Source organism: Labrus mixtus, chromosome 8 (genome assembly GCF_963584025.1).
Source record: "Labrus mixtus chromosome 8, fLabMix1.1, whole genome shotgun sequence".
Lineage (NCBI taxonomy): Eukaryota > Metazoa > Chordata > Actinopteri > Labriformes > Labridae > Labrus > Labrus mixtus.
Genome location: NC_083619.1, coordinates 20,057,087 through 20,084,417, shown reverse-complemented (window position 1 = coordinate 20,084,417; position 27,331 = coordinate 20,057,087). Strand labels below are relative to the sequence as shown.

The 27,331-nt window shown below is 37.8% G+C and overlaps 2 protein-coding genes across 2 annotated transcripts; one reads left to right on the top strand and one right to left on the bottom strand.

The window, feature by feature from the left end:
• Nucleotides 1-2,189: 2,189 nt before the first annotated feature.
• Nucleotides 2,190-21,865, bottom strand: ccdc24 (coiled-coil domain containing 24). Its single transcript, XM_061043702.1, has 9 exons — nucleotides 21,860-21,865; nucleotides 20,385-20,546; nucleotides 15,402-15,586; nucleotides 10,345-10,461; nucleotides 10,113-10,217; nucleotides 8,803-8,857; nucleotides 4,273-4,330; nucleotides 3,718-3,835; nucleotides 2,190-3,310 (listed from the first exon to the last, which is right to left on the bottom strand). Exons 1-9 carry the CDS (start codon nucleotides 21,863-21,865, stop codon nucleotides 2,431-2,433), a joined length of 1,686 nt encoding a protein of 561 aa, XP_060899685.1. The 3' UTR covers nucleotides 2,190-2,430.
• Nucleotides 21,866-22,293: 428 nt separating this feature from the next.
• On the top strand, nucleotides 22,294-27,331 carry zgc:113531 (uncharacterized protein LOC541359 homolog). The gene is made up of 3 exons (XM_061045032.1): nucleotides 22,294-22,856; nucleotides 23,878-24,007; nucleotides 24,173-27,331. Exons 1-3 carry the CDS (start codon nucleotides 22,461-22,463, stop codon nucleotides 24,361-24,363), a joined length of 717 nt encoding a protein of 238 aa, XP_060901015.1. The 5' UTR covers nucleotides 22,294-22,460; the 3' UTR covers nucleotides 24,364-27,331.

The following is a 27,331-nucleotide window of genomic DNA, read 5'->3' as shown; positions in this document are numbered from 1 at the left end:
GGTGACACTAAACCTGTTTAACTATTCCTTTCAATTTAGTTGAGGCTGTGACTGACAATGAAAAGGAAATGTCAGAGGCAGCCTTATGGACACAGCCCCAGCCTAATTCGATGGACGCTGGGTTAATTTGCTTACTGTTCATTGTAGGCTACATAATTAAAACGCTTTGGCATCATCACTTTGATTTTATTAGACACAGAGAATAGGGTTTTATTTTTCCAGGTACATTTTAACTCGTCTAATTTTGGCCATATTAGAGGCACAGGGTTTTTTCACTGTGAAAAAAAATGTGTCTTGCATTTCCTCATCTATAACGCTAAACAAATATCTGGGTCGCGTCAGTTTTTGGTCATAACCATTGCATATAAGTCTAAGTATTTAAAAGTAAACATCACACACAAAGTAAGGACATTTGTGTTTGAGAGATTATTTATTTGTTGCAACAATGCTTCTTGGCAATACATCTTATACCGTTGGAAATCCTTATTTCCCTTTTAAATGGTGCCACATTTGTAAGGAACATGCATTTTTGGGATAAGCAACAGAGCTGAGTATGTGAGTTGCGCCCATGAAAAACTTGAATTTTTTGTTTAATAGATCAATAGAACACTATGAAACATGTTTACCCTCTTAAATCACTAAGGACAAAAAATGTCCACTTCCAAAAACTGCTATAAAAATAGAACAGATTCATATTTGTATCTACCATTTTTTGCATAAATCTCTTAAACAACTCCAGCCCTACTCAAAACTATCCAATATTTAATAATTATCAGGAATGTAACCCTTTATATGCCAGAATCATGTAATCAAACTGGCATTTAAAGGGTTAAATTCTTGATAATTATTAGGATATGAATATTAATCTGTTCTATTTTTATAGCAGTTTTTGTAAATTGGACATTTTCGCCCTCCAATGTCCAAACAGGGGACTACATTTTAAATCTGTTGCTAACAACCAACAATGCATCAAAGTCAATATTTTGGATAATCTTTGACATATCCAAGACTGATTTTTAAAAAAAATCCCCCAGCCACCAAATATTTGTTATATGGAAAATAACTAATTTTTGTGGGTTCTTTTTCATAAATAACAACAGTGACATCAAGTAATCAAACTGGCGTTTAAAGGGTTAAATTTCTCAAAAATAATTGAATGTTTATTAGTTTTGCGCAGGGCTGACGTTTTTTAAGAGATGTATGCAGAAAAAAGTAGAGAAAAATATCAATCTGTTCTATTTTTATAGCAGTTTTTTGGACGTGGACATTTTTGTCCTTAGTGACTTAACAGGCTAGTAAATTAAACTGATGCCTGAAGGTTACATTTGACTCTTTCAGTTGTATCTGAAACATAGGCTGCCTACATCCGGTACATATAACAGTGCGAATGATTTCAATTGCCATCACTTGTCATAATTTGCCTCTATTTTACTATTTTATGATGTATTCTTATGAGAAGCCACTGGTACTGATGTTTTCTGTATCATGAGCGCCCTCTACTGGGGCCCCTGCAGACTTCACCGGTGCAGCAAGTGTGTCGTTGCCAATGCACGATGTTTTTCCCCGTGTTAAGTCAATGTGTAATAAGCACAAGGTACGCTTAAGATGCTCTGAAGTAAGTTTGTTATTCTTGATAAAAGTACTATTCTTCTATGTAATATGTTTTGGAGAATCTCCGAAATTAATATAAAACTTTTCTGACTAGATTGATTTGTTATTGAGTAATGACCTCTCCATGTTGATGTACTTTGCTAGCTAAAATGTACACGGTGTAGCTTGCTCAACAACAATTAGCTCAATTATTTGTTTCTATATTGTAGAAATGTTGGAGCTTATTACTACAAGCTTTGGCTGTGAGAGACCGTATGCTTCTTTTGTTATCAGAATAAACAGGCGTGCTGGGGCCAAAAGTGAAAGTTTATGTCTGATTCATCACACAACCCAAGAGAGTACACAACTGCTACATACACACCTACTGCACAGCTGAACTACAGCTTACTTTAGATTATCTCATGATGATTACCTCCTTTTAGAAGTGTGGGTGTATTGAATGAATAATTAACATTTATTATTGTTAATAAGCATAAGGTACGCTGTTCAAGGTGTATTTCTGTTGTACTAACAATATTTTAATTACTTGCACAGATTTAGTTAAATTGTGTCACTAGTAGCATCAAGTATTTGTTCAATCGAACGCCACAACTTCTGTAACATAAAAGTATTTTTCTCACAACTCACATTTTGAAGCAGAGGGGCGACTGTGAAATGTTTCAGTGCAAAAAAAACAACACAATGACCAAACACAGTTTTGACATTATTCCCTTTCTTTTCATTTTTGACACAAAAAAGTGAAGCACGAACCTCACTTGTATCTCTCTGCAACAGGCCTAACAGACTATCTTCTTGTTTTTGTCTTGTCAGTGTCTGACTTCAAGTTGGCACTCTTGGAGGAGGGACCGGCTGGTGTAACTTGCCAATAAACTCCAGCTCCCTCTTTGCCTCTTGGACTTTTTTCTGCTGACTTGTGGTTCCCTCAGGTGGTCTTTTATGGGAAGTGAAGTATTGTTTATTTAACTGTTTAGGTCCTGGCCTGGTGGTGTCCCCTCTCAAAACACCATTTCTATTTCTGTCCATACTGTTGTTGCTTTCTCTGGGGCCAGTCTGTGGATGAGAGTTATTAGACTGAATGTTGCTCGTCTTCACCGTTGCTGACACTATACCACCTCCACAGGTTTTAGTCTGTCCCTTATTTTTTGTCTTTGTGCTCCCTGTGGTTGGCACTGAATGGTCAGAACAATTGCGCCTCCAGGAAGGACTTCTTCTTCTCTCTCCTTGTGGTGATGAATCACATTCTAAGCTGGTGCTATGAATCCTGTAATGGGATGACTGATGAGTGTCAGGGATGGGTGAGTTTTTTGATGTTTCTATGTGCAAACCAGGACTTGATGTAAAGGGAGAAACACTGTGGTCGTCACATCTGGTCTGATCCATTATCTGGTCCCTGCCAGGCCCTGGAAGTGAAGTGGTGCCGTGGCTGTCTTCATGCCCAGAAGTAGAGATCCTTGTGCAGATAGGTATTTGAATTGTTCTACGTCCAGAGGAGGCTAATGTGCTTTTGAGCTGCCCCTGAGTCCTCGATGGTGAAGGACTATTAATGACTTTAACTGATGCAGATGTCTTGCTAGGAGAAGCTCTGAGCGGTGGCTTGGATTTGGTCTGGCACAGCAGAGGAGGTGGATGTGGTCTTAGGGACGCTCTGCTGCCTAAATAAAGTGGAGTCTCATCAGAAACCTTTTGTCCTGCAGTCAGTCTAAAGAAAAGAAAAAAGCAATAAGATCAAGGAACATTTTCTTAAAAGAAGACAACAAAAAGATGTGCAGTAAAAACGTTATTACATTATTAGTAGCATTGGCTTAGTCTGAAAAAGCTTGAAAGGAAAAAGACACAAATTACATTTTTTAAAGCAGCTCCTTATGTATCAGCAGTGAGTGTTTCTGTGTGGACACTTGAGCGCTGCTTAAGTGAAAAAAAAGTATTTGGAGATCCCCCTATGGACTAGTTGCAGTTCTGTTTATAAGCTCCATCTCTCCCATGTTAACAGATTTGACACAGAACAAACTATAAAATCTAAATAAAAATCCAATACATTTTTCTTCTTCTCTACCCATCTTTTAAAAATGTGTCTTTTTGGGAGTCAAAAGAGTAAAAGGTTCAAACCTGGAGGTGTTTTTCAAACCCTTCAAAGGCAGAGGCGAGGATCTTGAAGGTGAAACAGTCAGAGAAGTAGGGAAGAGCTCCAAGTCCATTTGTATAGCTCCTCTTAGCTCTCTCAGCTCTGCGCACACACAAATGATAGGGTATTGAGATTTGAAAAAAGTCTCAGACGTGTCCTTGAAACTTGCCGTTGGATAATTGAGCACAAAAAGCCATCAAAAGACAACAATCACCAAGTGCACAAGAAAGCACTCGTTTAATGGTGGTTTTGCTCAAACGACTCTATTAATGGACTCAAATTAGTTTCTCCATCATTTGGCCCAGAGTGGATAGATTTGGCTGAAGTGCTTAATTTGTCCTTTTTTTTTAATTCATAAAAATGTTTTTCCAGCTAATGTAGGTGGCCGATATTTTCATCATCACCATTTCAGCTGGAAATGTATCACAGAAATAAAGCTGAAATGGAGTGTAAGAAATAAAGCAATGACCCATCAAGTGTTAAGCAATACTGTGACACCAGGTGGCAGCAAATACCAAAACGTTGTTTCATGAATTTACCTGCAAGTGTCGGTTCAGGTTTCTCTAATTGACTCCGACATTTTTGTTTAATATTTCCCTGTGAGAGAAAAAAAAACAGGCTAGGTAAAGGAAGCATCAATTTTGATTCATGCACTTGATATAATAATGTCATAGAAAAACACATCCAGCTGTCATTTGTGACAGTAAGTGGAGAAATAACAGAAGATAAATGTATACAACATGTTCAAGAAAGCCGGAGTCTTCAGAAAAAGCAAAGGAACAAGGAAAAGGGATAAAATTCACAGCAGGAGAAAAGAGGAGAAGAATGTGAGTGTTGACCACTAAACGACTGAGCAGAAGTGTTCCATCGTGATTTGGCCTCAAATATCCTTATACAGAGCACATGAAACCATAGCGCTGTGTATGAGGGTGTGTATCACTTACTAAACCAAAGGCCTGATTTAAAAGTTTGTTATGAGTGACTACTAATTTAACATCAGCATACACACTTATAGTTTTTAAAGCATGTTCTAAAAACACACACATGCACAAGTACACATACATAAATACTGTACACACAGATGCCTGAAGACTGACAGTTAAAATGTTTTTTTGGTCATTTTTCTCGGTGGGATTCAAACCCAAACCTTGCAGTGTTTTCTTTATGGCCTGCAGACGGAGTTTCTGCGGTGTCTCTGACAGTAATGTGGCTGAAATCCAAAACAACGCTGAAGGCTGTGCATATACACATACACATATACACACTCCAAAAATAGGCTTTGTGGTCTTAGTTGGGTTTGAACCCATTACCATGGTGCTGACTTTCTGGTATTTTAGGGAAAAGCTGGTACTGTGTGTTACTGTTATTATTCTCATACATGAAACTCTGAAACCCAAATCCTCCTCTCCCCTGAGCTGATGCAGACACACAAACAGGAGAACAAGGATCATCATTCCTACCACAGAATCCAACAGCAACTGGCTTTTTATGGCTGCCACCTTTCATTATCTGAGGTGATGGTTCTGATGTATACTGGGAAGATGTTGGCCAAACTTGTTCTAGTATGTCTACCAGTAAATAACTTCAACATCCTGAAGGAAAATCTACCACAAGTAGGTTTCTTCAGCTGCTCCTATGATTACAACAATCTTGACAACAATATGATGGATTATCTATTTAAGTCAGTATGGACAGATACAGGTCAGGGGTCATGCTCTGAGCTCTTGGGAAACATAATCATCTACATTTTCACTTATTAGCCATCACATCAACTCTCCCCAATTCAGACCACTAAAACACTGACAGAGCCCATAAAATTATTTTTATCACCAACTGAGGGAAAAGGAATCCTCTGTCTCTTGCAGCATGCAGACACGGTCCATCGCCTATCGTCAAGTTGCTCTGAGAGCATACAGGAAGCCTTGAGGGACAAAAGCCCCACTTAGTGCCCTATTATTGGCTAAAGAAACAAAAATGGCAACTCCAACCAACCTACCTACAACACCAACTCATTGCTACAAAAAATGTAAACAGGTCCCCAAATTAAAACTTCAGTTATAGAAAATACCTCACAAAAATAAACTGCAAAAAATCAAATCCAAGTGTATTCGTCTAATTATTGGTCAGAAACATCTAGTCCCACTTCTTTTAGCTCTTGCACTAATGTCAAAACAAGGCCTGCATTGAAGTAAAATATCTGTTAATGAGGCAAGCACATTTGACTTTTTGAGTGTCTTGAAATAAGATGTACTAACTATAAATAGTACATCGCTTTTCAAGACTTTACTTAAGTAAAAGCATATCTTTTTTACTTGTTACAAGCAATGCAGGCTTATCATGTACTGCTCATTAGTTTAGATAGACAAATATGACCAGAAATTAGACAAACATGCTTGCTTGGATGTGAGTTTTTTGCAGTGAATTTGATAACACTCCCCAGCAGATATAGACCTCTGGCCAAACTAATTGGAAAATGTTCAGTTAATAACAGCACTAGAGAATGATTGTGTAAAATGTGCAGCCAATGCTTTAGAGGGGAGGATATTTGAAGAAGGATTTCCTCACAGTTTCCACTTCTTGAGGATGATGAGACACTATAATTTCCTCAAATGGCTTTTTTTTTTACATTCAACACATCGAGACTGTATTGTATGTTTTAGGAAGTTACTCCTGGACTGCTGTTGGACATGATGTAGTGTAAAGTTCACCCCAGCTAAGAGAAAATGGGTTGTTTCAGATGGGTGTTTGGGACCAGAGTCTGATTAGCTGTTACACATTGCATTAAAGAGAAATTTGGTCATACTGTATCAATCCTCCAAATGCATAAAAACTATACAAAAAACTGCTTGGTGCAATGTTGATAAACTCATGACAATCCTGGAGAGGGCACTTACACTAGCTTGGCTATATTAATGGTCACAGGAAAAAAAATATCGAGTCAGATGTGACACTGAAGATGTTTTTTCATCCCATTTTCTTTGACACATTGCTAATTACAGCAGGCCATGAAACACAACACAGATATTCATGATCATAAAATAAAACATGTCATCTGAGTTGGAAGGTTTAAATGTTAAATGTTAAAATGTTAAATTTAGGATTCAGGACGGTTAAGATTTCTCTTTCAGTATATACAGTTAATTTAGAAAAATGTTAGACATGCAAACCAAGGCTGTTAGGTTTTCATTTACTAAGCATCCTCATTGGTATGTTCCTGCATGATTGTTTAACTGGACAAGGCTTAATAAAACATGAAACTGACACCATAAAACCTTCTATGTTTACAGAATACACTAAAACTCAGACAGGAGATCCTAAGGGCTGATATCAGTATCCATCCTTGCAGCGATGGTAAGTTATCATGGCCAGTGATGCTTTGCACAGCACAGCATTAACATCATCCCCTACAGCAGCAAATAAATGAGAATGCACAGTAATCTCATGCTCGAAGGGCACGGCACATTTAAAGCCACAGCTTCATCCCACCTGCTCACATTCCAGGCAGCAACCCTTCGCTTGAGGAGGTTTCTTCACAGGCACATTTCTGCTTTGCCCCAGGTTGTCTTAAGTACGACATTGACTGCCTCTACAAGACTCGACCAGGAGACGACTCTATACAATAAACTTCACACCTATGGGTCTTTAAGATTAAAAAAACAGACATAATGTTTATCCCATCCCCTCGGCCTCTGTTATACTTTACTAATCCTGATGGAGTCTTGCAGGAACATTTCCCTGCCTGTTTGATTTCGTTTTGCAAAGGCATCTTCTCTTTACTCTTCTAATTATTTTAACAGTGTGTATTGGCTATGCATCTATATATATATATTATATTGCCACTGATGTACCCAAGTCTCTCTTGAAAAAGAGATTACAAAATGTCAATGAGACTACCTGGTAAAATAAAAGTAAAAAAATAAATAAAAGGAAAGGGTCACACACCATTTTCCCTTTTGGTTTTTAACGAACATCTGAAGCACATAAACTTCAAGAGTCTTAAACAATCACCATTTTATCCCTCTATACAGTTGTCCTATTTTTCAACTTGTCTTGTTTCCAGACAAACTGGCAGTGAAACATTTCCAGGAAGACATGAACACACACACACCCACACAAGTACACACAGGGACCGAGAGAGATAAGTTACACATCTGGTCTGCAGCGAAACCCTACATCTGGGTTCTAACTAACTCACTCTCACAATGCCAGACAAGCAAGTCAGTGTAGCAGAGCATGCATGCACGTTTGTTGGTCAATGTGTGTGTTTGTGTAAGCATTTAGAAAGTAATTGGAGTGATTGAGAGCAGATCGATTTTTCGCAGCACTGCAGAGCTTTTGGCCAGACAGAAGGAAAACAACACAGGCTTAGACAGAGCCTGTGCAGGTTTCTTGTGCAAGCCTCTGTTTGCATGCGTGTATGTGTTTGTAAGTGTAAACTCAAACCTGTGCAAAGTCGTGTGCAAAAATATTTCTAACTGAGGAGGTCCATCTTTTCAAATTCAAACTTCAGAAAAATTAGAAGGCTGCCCCTGGTTAAGAAAGTCAATATCCTTCTGTAATTGATATAATCTGCATTGTGTTTGATCCATCATTAACAGGTTTTAAGTAAAAAGATATGATGGCATTTAACAACTGGAATATATTTTAATGAAATTGGAATATTCTAATAAAATTTCATCAAACATTAAGTCGGGCTGAGTGTTTTTATGTTTACAAAACTAGGCTTAAGTCAGGTTCAATCTCTCCTTTAGTGTTATGTGATGAATGCAATGAAAACTAGAATGACAATGACTTTACAGTACAGGACTAACTGGAGTAATGTCCAATATGGATTTTTTTGTATCAATGTTAACAGACCTATAAGTATTAGGATACAATACAGATTAAGGGGTAAAATATCCTACTGTGCATTTACAGTAAAATGGAAAGACTATCCAGATTTCATGTGAAACTCAATGACACAAATCAGAGGACGCTAACAACGTTTTTTTTTTTTTTTTTGATCGAATGAAGATTAAAGATGTCTTTAGCATTTTTTTTTTTTTTAACGTTTTCCATGTTCTTCTTACCTTCAAATACTTTACCAGTCTTTTCAACTCTCCACACTCCTCCATTAGGACAGACCTGGAAGAACAGAGAGACAGAAAATAAATGGCCAGATAGAAAGAGAAACCAGACAGATATCAAATATAATGGGGAGATATAATGAAACATGAAAAAAGTAAGTGTATGGTTAGTATCAGATGCACTGAACCAAAAATACAGTGTGCGGAAAAGTAGTTAATGGAAATAGTTCAAATGAATCAACATGTTTAACATTAAATGAAACAGTCTGATGTGACGTTTGAATGTTTTTGGATTTTCAGTGGTTACATGTTTGTCAGAAACAATGTGGCAGATTGATGAGCAAACTCAATAATATACAGTAAGTCACCATCATCAATAGAGGTGCACTCGGTGTCTGCTATGAGTCTATCCTTTGCAGTTTTCATACTGAGGATACAGTGTCCTATTTATCTTTCATTCTCCCCCCACGTTTACTTTCTGCTCCTCCGGTTACATAACCAAATTTGACTTTCTTCACTTATTTAAAAGTGAAAAAGGAAACTTCTGCCTGCCCTGAGATCCATTTTTTTCTGACAATGGAGCCTTTTGTTCTGGTCCAGTCAGGAAATGGGCGAGAGCAGGCGCAAAAAGAGAGGGGGGGGCTGTACTGCCCTGTGGGCCTCAAAGAATGAGGGATGAAGGAAGGAAAGGAGGGATGGAGGGTGAAGGAGGCAGAAACAGAAACAGAAGCAGCCAAGGAGAGAGGAAATTAAAGAAGAGAGAAACTCACTTCCAGACATGAAGAACAAACATGAATTACAACAAGACATAGAACAAAATTTACACCAAACTAATTGATACCAAATGTGATATGTCTCTTCTAGTGGTACAAACAGAAAATGAAACCTTGCTTGTTGTAATGTACCAGTTTCATGTGTTGTTTACCAATTCTGCACACACTGTTTATGCTGCTAATACTTTGTTTTTTAAGGAATTTCACCACAATAAAGCAAGGATTTTTCCATGGAAAAACTGTGGCATTATGGGAGATTAAACAAATATTTTAGACAAAAGTATTCTCCTCAAAGAAAATGTACATCATGTTTTTTTTGTATCAAAATAATGTTTGTTAAACATGTCTGTTGTTCTTATTTCAAACAAGATACTTGGATGTCACATATGAATGTACAGGCTGCAGGCAGATATAGCTTTGATTAAGAGGGTCAAATGTAGTGATGGACAAACTCATAGGCCACACTTAAAGTCTTATTGATAGCTAATTCTTCATCAAAATAAAGTTTGGGAAGTATTTCTTTGACTTGATTTGACCTACCTGAGTCGATCCACCACTTGGTCAATGTCAGTGACATTCAGCTTGTCTCTCATGGACTGGACCTCATCCGCAGCACTGGACCGGACCGAACAATGAGAGCTCGGTCTGAAAGAGAGGGGGTGAATTTTGTAAGAAGTAAACCGAAGGAGATAAAGATTATGTGCATTACTAAAAGCACTGCACCATTCAGCACCTCATCAAAATATACAAGATCAGTGTTTGGGTTACTTACCTGCTTCCACAATCAGAATCTGCAGAGTCGATACAGAGTCTTTGACAGCTGTTAAGGTGACCCAGGGCGTAGTCCACCGTCTCAGGTTTGTACTGAAACAAGAGCTCTTCATCGTCTCTATAGCAACAACAGTGAAGACAAGGAAAGTATCTTTACACAAGTTGGTTTATTGCTTCAAAAGCCCTGCCAGTGCTGCTATATATAAGTCTTAAGCTGTGGCGGAATATGAATGAATATCTCTAAACATAAGCCTAAAATCTGCTTCTTCAGTTTTGCTTTAGATTCTGAGTAATTTCATCTATTCATTTATATATTTTTGGTTTCTTGATTTTTGTTTTTTTTGTGGCTTTTTGAAAAAAAAAAAAGTGCATTATTTTATGCAGACATATCTGGTGGTGTATGCAAAAAGGCTGTACAAAGTGTGCACTTACTAGGACTCTATTATTAGAGCTGGGCTCATTTTACAATATGCTATAGTGATTCCAGAAAGGCCAAGATAAGCAGCAGGAACATTATATTTTCTGAATGATCCTTTGGAGAAAAAGGAGCAGACAGATGGTGTAGGCAGCAGCAGGTGGTGTGACATTGTGGTCTGTTCTTAATGTTATCTTGGCTTGAGGAGAAAAGTACTCATTCCAGCCATTCAGACAATTAAATGGAGCTGTGTGTGTGCGTGTGTGTGTGTGTGTGTGTGTGTGTGTGTGTGTGTGTGTGTGTGTGTGTGTGTGTGTGTGTGTGTGTGTGTGTGTGTGTGTGTGTGTGTGTGTGTGTGTGTGTGTGTTTGGAGGGGGGTAAAGGCGTGGGCATCAGGACCCCACAGGAGGAGGCCAATATAAAAATCAGTTGACTTTTACAAGGTACACACCCACTCACACACCCTCATTCCCACATACAAATGGTTCCAACCACTGTTGGGGTAAGAGCTACTTTTACTCTTTGTGTGTCTTTAAGCAATTAAGTCAGTGAGAACTTCGCTGTGAAGACAGAAGGGTGCTCTTGGCTATCATGCCTGGTAAATTAGCTTACTAAAAACACACACAATTCCCAGCAAGTGTATGATAAAGAGAGAAAAAGGGCTAATCTCTATCGTGATTCTTTGGAAATATGTTCTCTATTTCCATGCCAACAAAGCATAATCAATTGAACCAAGATAGCAAACAAAGGGTTCGTAGAGCATTATTGAGTGGAAGTGTTATTAAGGAAACATTGTGTGTGCTTTATTTCTAAAGCCATTCAGCTGCTTTACACTTGGGACTTATCCTAATTGAATGATCAAAGGCCTATAACACACACACACACACACACACACACACACACACACACACACACACACACACACACACACACACACACACACACACACACACACACACACATCGTGCATTAAGGTTAACAAGTATACTAAAGCCAACTTCAAAGAGGAAAAGAGATTTGTGCTGGCACTGTTTTGTGTGGCACCAATACTTGTTGGTCATTTTTCAGGAGGCAACAATAGGCTGTATTTCCCCCTCTGAATTGCACTTTTTATAATCCTAGCCGGAGCACTCTACAAGAGTGACTTGATGTGTGAGCAAGTAAGGCATCAGTTCATGTCTTGCTCAGTGACATTTTAATAAGACACGGTGCTGTTGGGGCATCAGACCTGTGGCTCTTTTGGATATTGGAAGCTGAAACCTTGGGCCTAACTGTCATCCCAATTTACAAGATACTCTTCAGAATAAATCCCTGTCCACTTGGCAGATAAAGCAAGCACCAGAGGTGACATTATACATTTTGTATTTCTTTTGACAGATGAATCATTTTTTCGCAAATCAGTGGACCACACTGAGAGTTATAACAACTGTTTGCGCCCATTGTGAGAACAAACCATCTGCTGCGCTGTCGGTCAGGGGATGTATCCCCACTTTAATCCTTGCTTAATAATCAAACAATTATACTTGACGGATTTCTTGACGTTTTGGGAGATGGCTGTTCTGCATTCTGTTCGAGGTTTCTGCATGTTAAAGGCAGTTTTTTCCTGCCACTGTAACTTCGCTAAATGTTACATAGTGCTGTGCTCACGGTGGATTAATTTCGGTTCTTTGTAAATAGTATAACAAAGAGTAAGGTCTGCTCTGTTCGTAAAGTGTCTTGAGATAACTTTTTTTTTTATGAATTAGCGCCATTCAAATAAAGGTTGAGATTTATTGACTGACAGTACAGAAAGCCATGTTTCTAAGTGAATTTTACTTCCAATGTAGCACCATCACAAGGGTCACTTTTCTGGTTTTAAGTGAATTGTTTTAAAAACCATTGGAAGAAATCAATTTGATTGATTCGAATTACTTGTCGACGAACTGTTGACCTTGTTGGAACTGTCTGTATTGTTTAAAATGATTGTAGGCTATATGTTTAATGGCTAAATAAAATACTCATACATGCAAACATACATACATATATGTATGTAGAAGAATGTAATTATAATGCTGACTATAAGTAGAGTCTGGTAGAGAGGCTGGCATCTTACATCTCAGTATGGCATTCCAGCAGCTAAAGCGAGTAGAAAGTGAAAATCTGCATCATCAGTGACATCACAGTTTAACAAAGGGGTTATTGTATTTTTTTGGTGTGGCTTCTGATTTAAGGTTAGGACATCTTCATTGAATAAAACTGACTTGCTTCCACTTAGTAATAAGTTAGCATTATTTTATTTTGGGAACGGGATGGAATGGATCAAAGGAGCTATCATAAAATTCACTGATTGAGTTTTTGGGGGAAAAAATGTAGAATCGGTTCATTCTGTCTAAATATGTGGCTGCTAAGAGAGGATTTAGAATAATGAAATTAACAACTACAAAAACAAGACCATGCTGCAACTTAAGGGCAGCACAAACATGGACGCAGATAAAAAGAAAAACACAGTCAAAAGGATGTTGACAAACTGACAGGCAATAAAAAGTTTGTCACAGAAATGCAGAACAATCCATCTTACGTTGTGCTTTTCCTAAAAGGCCTGAGCTAAATCTGTGAGGTGACACGGGGCAGCATTCCTGGCAGCAGCGAGCTTGTTGCTAGGATAGTTACGGGCTCACACTTACTGTGGCTCTCACATACTCACATGCCTGTACATCATCACAAATAAACGGCTATTTTAAAGTGTAATGTATTATCAAAGTCTTACTAATAATGATAGTATCCTTCAAACTTTTTATATGACATCTTAATATCATTCACTTGGCCGTTGCTACAAGCTCATTGCTGGCCTGAGTCAGAAGATTAATTATAAAAATTGAAACTCAAAAGCATTTATAAAATATAACCTCTTAAAGAGGAGCATATAACTCCCTGAAGACTGTGCCTCATGAAAACAGAGAACCAAGCTTTATGTGTTCTTGCTTTAGACACGTAACTGACTGATTAAGGTCAAAGTTACTCAAGAACACAAGCAAACAACCAGCCCGATTAAAGTGACTATTACCTATTTTAAAAACAAAACAAAAACAAACATTTCATCAGATTAAACTGGGAATGATGGGGCCTTTAAAATCCAGGCCAGTGTTTGATGGAATTTGCCGTGGAATGTGTGGAAGTCTCCCTCCTTTAATTGTCCTATTGTTGCACATTTGCAAACCAGTTTGCAACTTCCCTACCCCAAAAACCTTTGTTCCCCTTCCTCCCATCCCATTTGTAAGTGACATGTGAGCACAATATAGTGTTTTATGGCACTCTTTGTCAGGGGAAGAAATGACGCAGGGAGTGAGAGAGGAGGGTCTTAACCTATACTTTCCCATACCTACTTTATGTGTTGCTTCTCTTGATAGAAAAAAAATCTGACTAACAAAGTAGATCAAGATGGAAATTGTGTTCTGCCCCACATTTTGCTAAGCTGCTATCTGCTAAGCTATCATTTAAAGCAAGAGTAGAATAAATTGTGTATTCTTTAATATTAGGGATTCAAATCATGCAAAGCTCGTAATATATCTTACACTAAACTGATATATAAAGCATGTAGTCATCACAAATATGAATTGAGTTTTAGTTTAAACAGAATGTTGAAGAAGTGAATCTAGGAGCCCATGGACTAATCAATTCTGTTAAGCTTTTAAAGAAGTGTAAGCTGCAATAAAGTAGGAGAGGAAACTAAAGATGCTTGATATGCTTCAATGCCATCAATTATTTTAAGATTGTAGATTAAGAGATGTTTCTTGAGCCATAGTATACATTTAGTGTATTTTTTTTTTTGCCTGACCGAAAAGAACTGGCAGGTAGGTGGGGAACACTAAGATGATGCACTTGTGCAGAAATATATTTAGTGAGAGAAATAAAACATGTGCATGTGGGATTTGTTTCTATGAACACACCATCTTGACAAGCACTGCTATATAACAGAAGGGTATGAACCTTAGCATTTGATAAACTTTCATAATTGATATTTTATATTTCATATGTCTTTTTTTTTTTACTTTGTTCATTTTGCAATGAGCAACAACATGTGGATGCTGTTTGAGGTCAGGGCCTCTCCTTCCATTTTTCTTGTTTACCAGGTCGACACGTTTCCCCTCGCATAAGCTGCCTGAAAAGTTGGACAGTGACCACACCAGGCCCCTCTGAAGTGTTCAAAGATTTTAAACTTTAAGACCTTAAAGGAATCGGTTAAATAGTAAAGAAGAAGCCAGTGCAAAAACAAAACAAAACACATTATGGACACAGGTTTTAAAACGGGACCTTTCCACCATGATAACATATTCAACCCCACAGTGTTCTACACATTGTTTTACCAGCTGCTCAGTGTGTTATTATGAGAAACAGAAGATAGTTGGTATGTCTTATAGGTCTTTCAGGAATTTATTTTCACTGTGGTTAAACATTCCAATATGGCAGTAAATGTACAAATATTCCTGTAAATTGTTTCTTATTAACTATTACCAGCACTGTCAGTTATTTATAATGTTTGTTTTTGAGAAACCTCATGCTTTTTATGTTGTAATGTTTTTGGCCAAAATGTCTAGAGGTCATAAACACAGCCTTTTAAATAATTCACAGATAACGTGCAGTAGAGTGAATTTACGTGCACCTACATTCCCTCCTTGCCAGCCCTCTCACTGAGAGTCTGCAGTAACATCTTGACCTCTGCTCTCAGCAGCTCTTTGACTGCAGGCGGGTCTGGGAGAAAGGATCCCCTTGGATGTTGTAGTGGGGTCCCCGCCCTGCTGCCAATGTTTCCCTGATGGCTCTCCTGCCACATCTTGTACCACATCTCCGCCTATAAACACAATTGTAATGGTTAAAAAACAGCTATATTCAATGTTTCATCAATCAATCAATCAATCAATCAATCAATCAATCAATCAATCAATCAATCAATCAATCAATCAATCATTATTTGTAGAGCTCCAATTCATAACAAGTTTGATCTCTAGACGCTTTACAAAAGAGCATATGGGATAGGACACAGGAAGGATTTCTCCTTCGTATTCCTCGCGTTCCTGTTGTCCACACTTCCTTGCCGCGGAGGTGGAGGTCGGAGAAGGCCGTGTATGAATGAGGACGGCGGTGGTTGTGGGGATGACACAGTTCGATGGTGGTGGCTGGGTGTCATAGTGACATGGTTTTTTTTACAGTACAGGAGGTGATTTCAAGATGTTTAACAGTCCAAGTGACGCTCACAGGTGACAGCTTCTGATTTAAGTGATGGTGCTGACTTTCTCAATGATTTAGCAAAGCACTCATTTAAAGCAAAGTGGAAAGGAGAATTATCTTATTTCTATCAAGTCTCAGTGAATGAAAAACCTGTCTATAATCTGTACTAAAAGAAAAACATACAATGAGTCTACCAGTGCATACACAGTAGTGGGAGCACTACACGAGTTGTACTATCAGTCAGAGAGACTATAGCTACAGTTAGTTATTCTGCACGCGAGAAATTAAGCTCAATTTTCTTATTTCATTCCTCCAAAACGAAGAAACTTGTGGATCCATCCTTGTCTGTTCAAATGTTTTTTCTTTTTTTTACTTTTACTGTAGGTTACTAAACTGTAACACATCTCCATTTCTCTCTTTATCTGCTTTTTGTGAAAACATTTTCAGGGCTGTCCTTGGCACAAGCAGACATTGTTTTTTTTGTAAACTGATAAAAACACTGAACGCTATCTTCTTGTAACAGGAAGCAATACAACTTATTTTTGCAGAAACATATAACATACTGTATGGGCGACACCTTCTTTCAACAAATATATTTGTTACAAGGAAAAGACATCTGTATACTGTGAGCCCTCATAATGGGTATCATATGCAGAGTTTTCATGTAGTGCCATACCTTTTATAACCCAAAACATGCTCCCATGTTAACACTAATGCATATTGTATCTTATCTTTGTATCAGTATAGGACCATATCAATTCATATAGCACACACTGAGGAGCATGAGGAATTCCAGGTTGTCCATGTCACTAGACAAGCAGCTCTGCCTGCAGCATTAGTAAGCAGCTTTCTAGCCTTTGTACTTTTGCAGAGCTTATCACTGCAGATCAAGGATTTATGTAAAAAAAAAATGTAGTAAAAGGCCACTTTTCATGCTTGGCTTCCTCTGTGAGCTGGTAGAAAGGGTGAGGGCCCATGATTATTGGTGTACTTTTTCAACCAGCATTGGTTTTCTACACCTGCACACAAACCTCTGCTTAAATGTCAACGTAATATAGTCACAGTGAAGCACAGAAAATAAACAATATAAAATACATATTTTGGGTTAAAAAAAGAGAGGTAAAAAAAACATGTGCTTATGTGCACACACGTCTAAGAGAAGTCTGGATACTATTAAACGCCTCCACACCTGTTGCTTGCCAATCATTACTGTCACATTGCAGTCAAGGACTTCACATCAAACGAATACACTGGAGGATACTATAAAAACACTGCTGTGTGTGTTTTTAAGAGTGTGGGGGTTTGTGCCCGTCCACATACATAACAGAATTCACTCAGTATGTTACACACACACACAGTTTTCACACTCACACTGGTCTCCTCTGTCTGTATTTGGGTGTTGAGGTGTTTATGTTTCAGGATTCATGGCTCACCACCAGCTAAAAAGTAGTTCAATGGTCTTTTTTTTTCTCTCCTTCCTTCTGCTGCGAGACTGCTGATCTCATCTAGGAGTTATTTTACAGGAACTCTGCTGAGACCTGTCAGCTAAAAACACTTACAGTACTAGGTGCTATTATGTTAAATTATTGAAATTGGACTTAAGAATATGTTTAACTTAGAGGGCTTTTCATTCAGGGAAGAGAGGAGAGATAGAGTGAGAGTGTGGAGGAAGGAACAGACAGATTGGCCTTGTAGAGAGACTTGAAAAGAGAGGCTAATATTCCCTCTGATCTAACCGCCTGAGACAATGGAGACCTTGATGGAGGGAGAAGCGGCAGCGCTGAGGAATGGAGGAGTCACCTGCAGATCAACTATTGCTATTCACAGTGGCTTACTGAGGGGTAAAATTCATAACATGGTTCTAAGAGGAAAAGACGGGTACAGAGGAGAGAAAAAACACAAAAAGTGAAAGACATGGAGGTAGGCAGACAGCCACACGGGGGGAAAAAGGAAATGATCCGTCTTGCTGTAGATTAAATAACTGTAAGGAACCTTCATGAAGTAGCCCAGGAGTTCAATAAGGTGCTCTGTCCCTCGTTGTTTTTTTCCTTTGGAAATTTCTCAAAGCTCTAAGCCTAAGTATTTCTTTCCGTCTGAGGGCTTTGCCCAGATTCACTGAGGCTGAACTGGCCTTAGGTGAAAAAACACCTGTGTGTGTGACTATAATGAAAGTCACACAGACAGTACACAGTAGACACACACACACATACACATACACACGTGTGCACATCTATTTGTTGTATACAGACACACACAAAATTAAGTTTAAGTACATGCGTTGCTAACAGTCTTATCAACAGTTGAGGATTAGCCTATTTAACCCTGTTATACCGACCCCCTGACTCACTAAGCTTTGTGTGTGTGTGTGTGTGTGTGTGTGTGTGTGTGTGTGTGTGTGTGTGTGTTTCTGTATATGGACTGAATTACTCAGCATCACTGAAGTTTGATTTGAGGTTTGTTTCCCTTTTGAATTGTACTTTAAATCCAGTTTTTGTACATAAAAACACATTTCATTTCATTTCATTAATCAGTGTATTGAATATGGTTGATTGCAGTAGACTGTGTTATTACCTGTGTGTGTGTGCTGTCGACTGTGATTTTTACAGGTTAAAATAATACAAATTAATAAAAGTGTTGTCAGGGTCTATGGCGCAGCCTGAAAGCTGAGACAGACTATGTCCATGTGTGGCTTTTTTGCAAACAGCGACAGGCCTGTTGGCTGATAACATCTACAGATGGAGACATTTCAACACACAACAGCAGGAAAAGAGAAACGGTGGCAGAAGATGAGAGAGACGAAAAGCATATAAAATCATACCATATGAAAAAGACAAAAGTCAATAGATTGATTTTTATACTCCACAGAAAGTGCTGATGACAGGAATTATTTGTGTCTGAGTGAGATCTCCAGCTCCAGACTTGTTCTGAGGTGCACATGGCATGACCTCTGTTATGTAATTCAGCTTGGCAGGAATGTTCCCTCAGTAGACGGGGCTGCATTTCTTCACATAACATGTAAGATATTAGGTCAACCAAAGACCACCAGCATTTGCAATGCTCTGAAATACTTATTATATAAATAATAATATAATATTAATAATATTTAAGTCTAAAAAAGTTCACCTGCCACTATTTTGATAGTCTTCATTTTTCTATGTTTTTATGTTTGAAATATTAGTTTGAAATATCATTGTGAATAAAAACATTCAATGACAAGGAAATACATTTTTATGATGAGTTGAGAACACCTTCCATTAATGAAATGTAAGAATCCTGAAATGTTTTAGAGCAATGATGATGACAGGATGGAACAGTTGTTTAATTTCAATGTTCATAAGTCGGCCATGTTTGTCTCTTAAGCCGGGAAGAAACTTAAGGATGGTTTATTACGTTGGTATTATTATCATTAAGTGTCTACTTTTGGTCTCTAGTCTCTTTGTATTAATTATGGTTTCTAGTAAGCCAGTTAAGCTCGGCATATTGTTTATGCATGACACAATAATAAAATAAAATCAATCAATCACAAGTTCTTGTAACTTATGACTGGCTATTGGAGTTCTTCTATGTATGAGATACATAGAAGAACTGGGGAATTTTTTTAGACTTGTTTCAACAAAGCCAGGAGAACTGTATTGGTCTTAAAACATGATTATTTTATTGAAATGATAATTTTTTGTACAGATAATTTGTGAGAGGAGGAGTCAGGGAGTTAAAAGAGTTATATGTCACTCTGACTTTTCTTAAAATGCGTGTCCTTTCACACTTGTGATTGTGATTCTTCAACATCAGCCTCGGCTCAAAGTGGCATATTTAGCAAGGTGTGTGCCATTCCAACTTAGATTCAAACCGTAGATTGCATTTGGTCTGTATGACCGGGGGGTATATAAATAAAGCTAGACTGATTGAGCTTGAAAATGGATGTGTTACTAATCAAACCTGCATGTATTTCTTGGGTGAGTTCATTTTTTCAGAGCTGAGGGATTTCCATGAAGGGATTTGAGGCAGTAGAGTTGCCCTTGAGTAAATATTGATGTCTGTCTGGCTCACATTTGGACAGAACAGCGCCAGATTACCCACATTACTCTTTTATGAGGGAGTCTGGGAATTCGTATTAATGAGAGTATGCAGCCAAACTAACCTACTTACAAAACCTAACACCACAACTCATAAATTGTTTGGCCAGGAATTCTTGGCTTTGCATTTTTATAATTCACCCTGAAACCAAGAAAGTCTTGTGGATAATGTGTTTTGATGTACAAGATATCAACACAGAATCTGTATTCTTAGAAGGAGAATAGTGAAAGAGCAAGAAAGATGAAAGAAATCTCTAAACTGCAGTGAAATCCCTAATGAAAGCCAAGAAAGCCGCAGAGTGGAAATAGTAAAGGTAATATTTCAACAACTCAAGAAGACCCTCTTACCTCAATGTGCACATCTTTGTACATGTCAACCAGGGAGTGGCCCAGTGCTGTACAGACCTTCAGCAGCTCCGACCCAGGAACATGATCAGTGATCAAGCTCCACAGAGACTGGCTAGGGCACCACAGCTGGTTTCCATAAGGAGACTGAATACAAATGGCATTCTAGGAGTGAGGAAGGTAGGGAAACAAAAAAAAACCAACAACACATCAATTAAACCAATCAATAATTAGGAGAAGCTGACCAGTAAGAGCCACTATGATTAATGACATCATTGTCATCAAGTGCATTTACTAAAGTAAATAATTGAGATATGTTATGATATGGTAGGCTTCAACTATTTAAGTCTACAATCTAAGTTATATTGTATAGTTTCTGCTTATAATATGACTACACTCATGCTCTTTAACTTATGTCAATACTGTCCATTTACAACTCTGTTTTGCACATTTACATTTAATCTTTCATATTTAATTTACAACCATTTAAGACTCTGTTTTTGCACATTTACATTCAATCTTCCATATTTAATCTTCCTATTTAAGACTAGTAATGCTTCATTAAATCCTGGTTGTATATATTCACATTCTTAGTTTTGATATTTTTAGTACTTATTTACTTTGTAGTTAATATTATATTATGTTTAGATTTGCTAACATTGTGTTTTTTACTCATATTGTGTGTTTGGATAACCTGCTGCTGTAACGCCACAATTTCCCAGTTTGGGATCAATAAAGTAATTCTATTCTATTGTAATTCTATTCTATTATTATTAATATAATTATAAACTATGCTCCAGTTATTATTTTAATTAGAACGTTTTTTTTGTGTTTAATCAGAAACATGTAAATCATACCGGCTACATTTTCTTGTTTCCTTAGTGATGTCTACAGACAGTTTGTTTACTTTTGTTAACAGTCCAAAACATAAAGAAACTCGGTATATTATTACACATTATTTTAAAAAATCACCTTTAAGAACCTGGATCCAGCAAGAAACAAAACTAGTGATTTATTTGATACCACAACCTCTTTACATTCTGTAGCTAGACTAATCAAATAACCCTTTTAAAACAGACCCATCTAAATAGTTACTTACAACATTATAATAATAAAAAACAGATTAAATAGCAATTAATTTATTCAAGTGTATCATTATTATATATATTATATATTTGAAGTTAGATGCGCTAGCACTGGAGGATTTGAGGAATGGTTGATAGAAGACAGTAGAAAAGAAATAAACTATTTAAGCTTATTTAGTTGTCGTTAGTTAAGGGTGACGTTAGATAGCTAGTGAGCTTACCTACCTGGACGTAGACCAAACATTTAACAATTGACAAGAAACAAGTGTTTAAATAGTGTAGGCTCTTTAAAAAAATATCGGTAAACAAAAACAAGTTATGTTGGCCTTATAATCGTCCAAAGTTAATAAAAATACGTTTTGTTTGTGTTGCTATTCAGAAACAAACGCTCACCTTCATTGGCTCCTTGTATCTAGCGAGACTGTGGTATCCAAGCAAACTTTTCCGTTGCTAAGGGAAGATATCGCGAGATCAGTTAGACCTGTCAACCTGTGCTGTAGAGACAGCACTGCTGTCAACGACCCCTACACAAATACCTGTCATAAAAATTGCCTACATGTCTTTTTTTTTTTTTTTCAACTTCACACCATCCACGTCAGATTTTTATTCTATTATAGTTGCTGATCAAGTTAAAAACGTGCCAAATGATAAATGTTTCCAAACAAAAGACTTGTAGGTATTTAAAAGCTTTGGATTTAGGCTATACGTAGCCTATACTAACATTGAAAGAGGGGACATAGATACTTTAGGTAAGGCTGGCGTGTGAACTCTCAAAGAGGCAGTGACAAATTTTCCCTCTTTATGCCCCAACCCTCCACCCTCTTCCGGGCTCTTTGTGGGAGTAGCGCAGCCCCAGTAAGTTAGACCGCTTGGACGGGGGACTGAGGTACTCTTAGAAGTTTTGCTTAAGAAGTATTATAACAATGTGATAAACTGCATATTTTTTTGTAAACTTTGGTAATCCGTCTACCAAATCCCATCTGGACTACCGTGGATGTTTCAATTCACTCACGATTTTATTCATTTACAGTTTTGTTTCAAGGATTATATCATGATGGTTTTCAATATGGAGAGCAGAATACGCACAGCCGTTTTGGCACTTCTTTGCGCACAGGCCGGTCTGGGCTTCTCAGTTGCCGGACAGCAGGAAGGCACCTGCGAGGCCAACGGCAGCTTATACTTTGTGGGGGAATGGTATTTTCTGGACTCTGATCACTGCACTCAATGTGAATGCACTTCCGAGGGCTCCGCATGTTCCCGCACCGAGTGCACCTCTCTGCCGGCCGCATGCATCCATGTCAGCCACTACCCCACCGACTGCTGCCCCAGGTGCGAGAAGATCGGCTGTGAGTACCGAGGAGTAGTGTACGAACTGGGGCAGAACTTCCAGGTAAGCCTTGGAGCGATGATAGGTTGCAGCAAGGATTGATCCCACTGATGTTTTCAAATAGCGTAGTCTATGGATGATTGCATTGCATTTCAATTTTTCGAGATGAGCAAAATATATAAATCACAAAAAAACCTTTTTTTTTTAAAAAAAAGCAGTGGTTGTCATCTTAAGGGTCACAAACCAAGTAACCTGTAAGAGTGTAAGAGATGAACTACCTTATTCTCCCTTATTTCAAACTGGTAAAGTTTTACTTTAAAAAGTGAGAAGCTAAGAAGCTGAACTAGTCATGTCCACAAGTTAAAGGTAAACAGTGTTTCATTGTAAGGGGTCAAAAACTTTAAAAACTGTTGATGTAATATGTAATGTTCAGATGTCATTGTTTTTAGAAATAATGAAAAGTCAATACGATATATTCTTAAGCTAAAATTTGAAGAATATGCGTGATTAAGGAGTATAGTGTACGAAATATATTTGAAAGACTACCACAAAGCATACCACAAGTAATGGAGAATATATACAGGATATTCACCTCACCCGATACTCAATTTGCAGAGGAATTAAGGCTATCATTTATCATTTTCTAAAAAAATCCACAAGATTATAAATTAGTCGGAACTGCTACACTATCCTAAAACAAAACTGAACATCAAGTCAGTATTGATTATGAAAACTTCTTCCAGGTTTGACCTGACACCACTGTTCCCTGTCATTAAATGTGTTACTATGCCCATAAGTTTTTAAACTACATCTTGTACCAATGACAAAGATTCCTAGAAATTTGTACAAGAAAAAGCCAATACCCATCTTTCTCTGTGTATTTCTTTCCTGAACTCTGTATCATTGAGTTACAGTTTGGCATGTTGGTATGAAACTGGAGTACACAGCAGGGAATTGGAGGTAAATGGCGCCCTCTTTTGAGGTGGCATGAGCAGGGCTTGCTGAGAGTTGCTGGTCAGTAATATGAGCCATGTTGAGTATTAAGCGGTATGTGGACACTACATGTGTGCCTGTGTTTTCTTAGCCATCAGAATGTGAGCAATGCACCTGTGACGGTGATGGCATCGCCCGCTGTCTGGTTGCAGATTGTGCACCGCCACCATGTGTCAACCCCGTCTACCAGCCAGGGAAATGCTGCCCTGAATGCAAGGAGGGTAAGTCAAAAATATGTATAGGAAAAAAGTAGCAAGTAACAAATAAATAAATAAATAAAACAGACAGATGGAACAAACAATATTGTAGATGTAGTACTATAACATGTTGCTATAATGCATCTAATGCTGCAGTTTTACTTACCTCTGTTCCTCATCTCCCTCCAGGTCCTAACTGCTACGTTAATGCATCACGCAGCCAGGTGATCCCAGCAGGAGAGCCCATCTGGGTGGACTCCTGCACCAAGTGTCGTTGTCATGATGGCCAGGACGCAGGCTACTGGGAAGGAAACCGTCTCGCCACCTGTTCTCGCCTCAAAAACTGCACGCCTGAACAGCCGTCCACCCAGAAAGAGTGATTCACTCTCTCATCAGAGAGCCAACAGTTACCCTGAATCATCTATAAATGCTCCATCTCTTAAGAACATGCTGAAAGCTCCTGGGCAGCCAGTAAAGCCAGACAAAGTGGATGATATGCTTCTTCAAAAATGTTAGTTTCGGGGTTTCATCAAGATTCCTGCAAGGACAAGGCTGGACCTTTATCGGGCCTTTGCAGCATATTTCAAGCAAGGTCTAAATTCAAGGCTAGTTGGTCAAAGCTGAAATGATGCTGCTTGGTCAGTACTTTTTGGCAATTCAACTGAAATTTTGTGAAAAATATTGCCAAGCTAAAGTAACATATATTTTAGAAAATGGACGTACGACCTTTGAGATAACCACAAACCAGCTGAGGCATGGAAACATCATGAATAGGCAGTACCATTCCAGCAAAGAAGAACTGGTTGGTACAGACACACACTATTCAGGGTGGTTATGCAGATGTTTCAACACATGGCCCCCTTTCCCTGCTTTGTGCATGGGAAAACAGATGAGCTGAGAAGATGAACTGTAGTCCTTGAAAATAAACTAAATTGGTGAAATTATTAACAAAAACAAGATTAAATCCCTAAAACAAGTACATTTTAAGGCCTGCTGTGATCTTTGAATTACAAGGCTTTAAACACACATACCTTTGGGGCTTGATTTCTGTATCTCAACAAAACATATTTAAATCTGACAGGAATCAAAAAATAAACAAACTTGACCTCTAAGAGGTGAACACAACCACTATAGTTACCTTTTAATATTTCTGTGCCTATAAACAGCATCTGCTAAATTTGGACCAATCCCTTACATTGTGAGAGGGAGACATTAGATAGCTTTTATAACAGCTACTTCCCCTTGATTTTTAGAAATATCTCTATACACCTGCTTTGGCAACAAGCTCCATAACAAAACTTAAAACCTATGAGATTATTGGATAATGAGAAATTGTAATTGACCTGTCTCGGTTTGATGCAGCACCCAAATGTATGCTCAGCTGTGATGTAAATTAGAGTAGGAAACGCCTAAGCAAAGCAATTAACAAGTTGTAATGCTCTGTAAATTCTGCAGGTCAATTTCCATACTTATTGAAATCTAATGTATGGGACTCTGGCTTAAAATATGAGCATACAGTAGTTGTAGACACGGGTTTCATTATATGGAATGTTATTTGTAAACTGTAGAGCAGGAATACGCATTTGAAATGTACGGTTTTCTTCATTTATCACAAGGATGAATGTGCAGCATTAGAGGTAGCCTGCTACTCTGGTATTTTCCATGTTCTCATAGTGTACTGTTAACATTAACCTTCAGTGTATGATGAAATGTAGCATGACATGTCTTTTTATATGTTTATATGCAGCAGATCTTACAGTTATTTGTTAGTATCTACTTCTGTAGTTATGAGGGACCTTTGGATGAAAACCAAAAATAATCTTGTCTACTTATATGTTTATGTGCTGAGTCGGAGCAGGTATTAACTTTACTGTATAAGACTCCCAAGCTGGTGCTGCATGAAGTATATAATTAAAAACGACAAGTTTCACTGCCTTAATTCTCCACGAGAGACTTCTTGAAGCAGGATGTGTGATCAAGTTAAAACTTTTACAGTTATGGACACCTCTTGAATCTTATTTTATGAACAGACTTTTTCTTTTAGAGAATATTCTCTCGCTGTATTTCCTTGAGGGGACTGGTAAATGCACCAAACAGTGAAGAGATAAGACCAAACAAGATATGAAAACCGACTGTTAGTCCTTAAAAAAGGCATAGTCTGACAATTTGTGGAAAATACTTGTGAGAATGTATTCTTAGGGTACAATCTTAAGTTTGATACCAATTTGATATGGTTAGTTTGAAGCTAAAGCCAGCAGCCAGTTAGCTTAGCTTAGCGTACAAGTATAAATGGGGAAACAGCTGACTAGGTTCGTCAAAAGGTAACAAAATATACAAACACCTCTAGAGCTCAATGTTTATTTCTTTATTTATCTGTTTTTTTTAACTGCCCAAAGTGTTATAATGAAAATTATAACTTTGTTTGCATATTTTGTAGGCATAGACTTTTAGCTTCTTAGAGTCTCCACTGGCTTTTACACTTTGGCTTGTAAGTTTTAAACAAAGAAGATGTAACACAACATAAAGTGAGCTTGAGAAGGGTTGGCTTTAGGATATTGTTACCACTATACAGAGCCAGGCTAGCTATTTCCCCATGTTAAGTCTTTTAGCTAAGCTAGGTTAGCTTACTGCTCTACTGTAGCAGTACATTTAGGCCTACTGTACAAACACAAGAGTAGTGTCAATCTTCTTTGACTTGGTGGAGTTACAACTGACTGCCTGAATAAAAGGGAACTGATATTAGCACACCAGCATAATTTAGTGTTTTATGCTGGTATACAGCAAATCATCCTGTAAAAATATGAAAAATTAAACAACCTTTTTAAATCGGTTAAAAAAGTGTCTTTGTGTTTCCTTTGTGTTGCATCTATTCTTTCTTAATGTGAAAAATAAGCTATTTCGTTAACAGCCTTTCCCGTTAGAGTGTTTCTGCTGAAAGTTTGCGATCACTGCTTCCTGTAAAACAATAGAAGGAAAGAAGCAGACAGTAAAAGAAGCTTTACTTTCTTTCTCAGTGAATTTTTTATATTGAGAAAATAAAAACTTTGCAGAAGGTGAGCGGTCTACTTTATCCCATCATAAAAACAAATATATATATATATATATGTACACACACACACAGAGGCCACTGACACAGACAGTCCGACACCACACGATCTTTAACCATCAGATTTATTGATTGTATAGAAAAAGTAGGTTTGATATGACATAATGCATTCTATATAAGATATAACATTTTCAACATTCAATGTACAAAAAAACATAGCTAGAGATACAGTAAATGTTTAAAAACGCCCGCAGGCCTCTAAGTCCTGTCTGCTCTCCACTGCAGATGAGCCAAAAAAGTAT